Here is a 4,090-nt window from a genome sequence, read left to right on the forward strand (position 1 = left end):
TGCAGATTGCGGTGATTAAGCCTCTCTTTTAAAAAGAGCAATTTAGACATTCCTAACATGAATAACAATGGACCAAGCTCTAATCGTTCGTTCACAGGCAAATTTATTGAGAAAGGTGTTTCAGTCAGCTCAGCAAATTCCTAAAGAAGCATTGTTATTAGGATAATCTCAGGGTTTGTCCACATCACAGCACAGAGACTGCCCTTATAAAGGTCCTCAGTGTCAACCATCTGAACTCAGATATTGGTAAAATATCTGTGCTTGTGATTCTCGGTCTTAGTGCTATATGTGATACACTTGATCACAGCATTCTTGCTGATAAACAAGAAAATTGTGAGGTGTATCTGGAGGGCAGAAACTGCTTTAATGCCATCAGTTACTATGACTCAAAACGAACATTAATGATCTGTGCTGTCCCACAAGGATCCATTTTTGGACCTCTACTGTTAATTTTTTCATGTTACCTCTATCCCGGATGCTTAAAGTAATAAAATAGATTATAACAGATATGCAGATCATAATCAGATCATTTTAGCTCTACCACCGGTGTCACCAGATGACTACAGACCCAAAGTCCCTGTGTGTCATTGCCTAGAGTAAGCTTTAGTTGAGGGTAAGTTTTTTTCAGACTAACTGGGACTAGTGAGCTTGTGGTACCCAGAATCAGAACCACAGAAGGTGAGGCAACTTTCAGTCACTATTAGGGTGACCAGACGTCCTCTTTTACCCGGACATATCCTCTTTTTTAGACTTAAAAAAATGTCCGGGCGGAATTTCACAAACGTCCGGGATTTTGTTTTTCTAGAGCTTACATAGAACTTCGAGAAGCGTTTCGTTCACAAACTAGTCCCGCCCTCCCCTACCCCGATTGGTTCGCTTGAGTGAGAAGGGGGCGTGGTAAAGGTGCCTAAAATCTTCTGATTGGAAGCATCTCTGTAAACATTTAATTGGTCAGTCTGCACGTCAGTAGTCCTTGTTGACGTCAGGCAAAGCTGCCGCTCTAGGAACAAACTCCCTAAAGACATTAGATCCGCCCCAAATGGTCTGATTTTTAACTTTAAATACATTCCTGTTCTTGTGACTTTGCTTAATGCTGCATTTAATACCATACTACAGTGTATGTTTATTTAACTAGATGCATACTAAATGTATTACATATTCTCATTTTTTATTGCAATATTTCAATTTATTTTCTGTTAGCCTTTATCAAGTTCAGGGGTGCGGTGTGTCCGGAGCCTACACGGAATCATTAGGCACAAGGCAGGGACACACCCTGTAGGGGTTGCCATGACTTTACAGGGCAATATTCTAATTATTTTAATTGCTTTTTGTTTTATTACTTTATTGAATCTTATTGTGATGATTACCTTTTATATTTTTACAGTTTTAATATCCACATACTCTTTTCGTAAAGCACTCTGAATTGCCTTTGTGCATGAAATGTGCTCTATAAATAAATTAGAGAGAGAGAGACATGCGCAAAAGGGGGGTGCGTTATTTTGTCGAAGGGACGATTATACGCAGCACCGGAAGTGACGCAGGCTGCGGAACAGCTGAGTGCAATACAACAACAAAACAGAGAGAGGGAGGGAGAAGGGAAGAGAAAAGAGAGACTAACAGAGACAGACGAGGACAAACAGGGACAGGGAGAGGACACGGAGAGAACAAGCGGGGGCAGGATTGTTTGTGTTCTGTTACAGAGATATTTCTTCTTTAAAGTCGTGGACTGAGTTTGAACAAAGAAAGGTGAGACGGTGTCCGTCAGCCGCGGTCTGAGCCGAGGACGGGTTTGTTTTTGTGGTTTCCTCTGTTTAATAGCTCGTAAAATGGCGTTTACCGACGCATTAAACACTAAATATCACCTGCTGCACTCCACTGTGTGTTCAACGTCCTATTGATGCAACAGGGTCCGACATTTCGCTCTTTTGCGAGGTGAAATACAACACAGGAACAGGATGTGCGCTGTAGGATATCAGTCCGTGAATGTTTATATTCAGTCTGCCTTCAATTATACATTTAGTGTTGCTACAAATAATCAATGACTAAATACAAATGAGTACCAAGGAGCCTTATGCCATAATACACCTTTCATTACCTACACTGGATATTAATTACATTTCTAAATGTTAGTTAAACCAATAGCACAGCTACAGAATATGACACTACGTGTTTTATTTTAAAAAGAAACGAAAAGTAAGTCATTCCCGGTGTGGGTTACAGTCATATAACCCCATTGGGGCTGTGGAGCAGTGGAGATGTTTTCTGGAATGAGTTGGGGTGGTGTTTGTGCTCCAGATCTAATCATCCATTATCAGTAACTGACTTCAGCGATGCTCTTGTGGCTGAATTCAGTCAAACCCTGACAGATATGTTCCAACATCTAGTGTAAAGACTTCCCAGGAGAATAGAGGCTCTTATTGCTGCAAAATCAAACAAACTCTCGGTTATTCCTCTTCATTTCTGTAGAAGTGTTGGAAGAGCAGGTTTCCACAAACATTCAACTGATTTATTTGTTATTGTTTCTGGCAGTGCAATGGGCCGTATCTTCCTGGACCACATCGGAGGCACTCGTCTCTTCTCGTGTGCCAACTGTGACACGATTCTGACAAACCGCTCTGAACTCATCTCCACACGCTTCACTGGAGCCACAGGTCGAGCCTTTCTCTTCAACAAGGTGAGCTCAGTTACTTTTCTGCCACCATAATTGTAGGTACTTCTAATAATTTGTGGGATGCCAGTGTTGCTCCTAAAAACATACGGTTACATCTCTACACAAACCTTGTCCATTATTCTGTTTCTTACAGTAAACCGTTCATTACACTTGGTGTTATTTGGCCGACTGTTCAGTTTCTTTTCTTTGGTTCAGGTGGTGAACTTGCAGTACAGTGAAGTGCAGGACAGAGTGATGCTGACGGGCAGACACATGGTGCGAGATGTCAGCTGCAAGAACTGCAACAGCAAACTGGGCTGGATCTATGAGTTTGCCACGGAGGACAGCCAGAGATACAAAGAAGGCCGAGTGATCCTGGAGAGGGCGCTGGTGAGAGAGAGCGAGGGCTTTGAGGAACATGTGCCCTCAGATGCCTCCTGAGGCTTTTTCTCTGCTCGAAAACACACAGAGCTAATTTCAGTCACCTCTGTCTCCATCATCGATCTGAACAACGCATCCGCTTCTCACCAACAGGTCCAGCCTGGCTTCGAGACTGAAAAGGTCTAAAAGACAAAACAGCAGCTCCTCTATGGCTTGAAAAATGCCACCGTCAGCCAATAAAATGTGGGTGTTCAATTGAAATCTATATTTGCAGATGGATTTTGGGCCATCCCTTAAAAGCTACCGTAGCTAGAGGTTATATAAACAGGCTTTTGAAACTGCAGGGTGCATTTCCTAGTTCAGAAGAGTACAATGGCAAATTTGGCCCAGACTGATGTTGAATAGGCCTTCAATTTCGTTTCTTCTGCGTGTTCTCTATTCAGCCCCCAAAGAACAGACTGAGAAGGGTGAAGATACAGAGCTAACGTTCCCCGGCTTATGTTCCTTGGCTGTTTGTACGCATCATTGTGAAATTGGTGGATAGTAAGAATCATTCATCGCCACGTAAATGGTGTGATATTCAGTACAACATTGTTTTAATTAGCATTATTCTTTCTCTCTGAGTTCTTGTTTTAGTTTGAGTGATTTGAGTAATATTCTTTGTTTTGTCTTTTGTCTTTGATGCGTAAACAATACTCCTGTGTTCATTCGAACTTAATAAAGTGAATGGTCTTGCTTGAGCTTCTTTTTGAAATCTTAAGATAAATTTCCTGAAAATCTGACACATGCTGTTAATAAAAACAGCTGCTTTCAACTTAGAAAGATTCCTGGTCAAATCCAGAGCGTTTGGATTGATTTAATTCTTTATTTTTGAGTGTAATTAAAACATATTGTAAATAAAATGCACGTACATCACTTTTTATTAGGACAGGATCCCTTTTTTGTTTTCAATTAATATATTTAGGAAAAAACACTTAGCAAAATGTAATAACTGTTGTACATGTAATTATACATTTATATACTTTTGATTATAATATTAAAAAAATAACTCCCCTACAG

The 4,090-nt window shown here is 40.8% G+C and overlaps 1 protein-coding gene across 1 annotated transcript; it reads left to right on the forward strand.

The window, feature by feature from the left end:
- Nucleotides 1-1,511: 1,511 nt before the first annotated feature.
- Nucleotides 1,512-3,850, forward strand: LOC136702252 (protein yippee-like 5). Its single transcript, XM_066677226.1, has 3 exons — nt 1,512-1,746; nt 2,530-2,674; nt 2,867-3,850. Exons 2-3 carry the CDS (start codon nt 2,534-2,536, stop codon nt 3,089-3,091), a joined length of 366 nt encoding a protein of 121 aa, XP_066533323.1. The 5' UTR covers nt 1,512-1,746; nt 2,530-2,533; the 3' UTR covers nt 3,092-3,850.
- The last annotated feature ends 240 nt before the right edge of the window (nt 3,851-4,090 follow it).

This window comes from Hoplias malabaricus, chromosome 7 (assembly GCF_029633855.1).
Source record: "Hoplias malabaricus isolate fHopMal1 chromosome 7, fHopMal1.hap1, whole genome shotgun sequence".
NCBI lineage: Eukaryota > Metazoa > Chordata > Actinopteri > Characiformes > Erythrinidae > Hoplias > Hoplias malabaricus.

What these genes read in the sequence shown, in the direction of transcription:
- LOC136702252 (XM_066677226.1), top strand. Translation starts at nt 2,534, where the DNA reads ATGGGCCGTATCTTCCTGGACCACATCGGAGGCACTCGTCTCTTCTCG. An exon ending in GAGCCTTTCTCTTCAACAAG is followed by an intron (nt 2,675 to 2,866) that starts GTGAGCTCAGTT and finishes TCTTTGGTTCAG; the next exon opens with GTGGTGAACTTGCAGTACAG.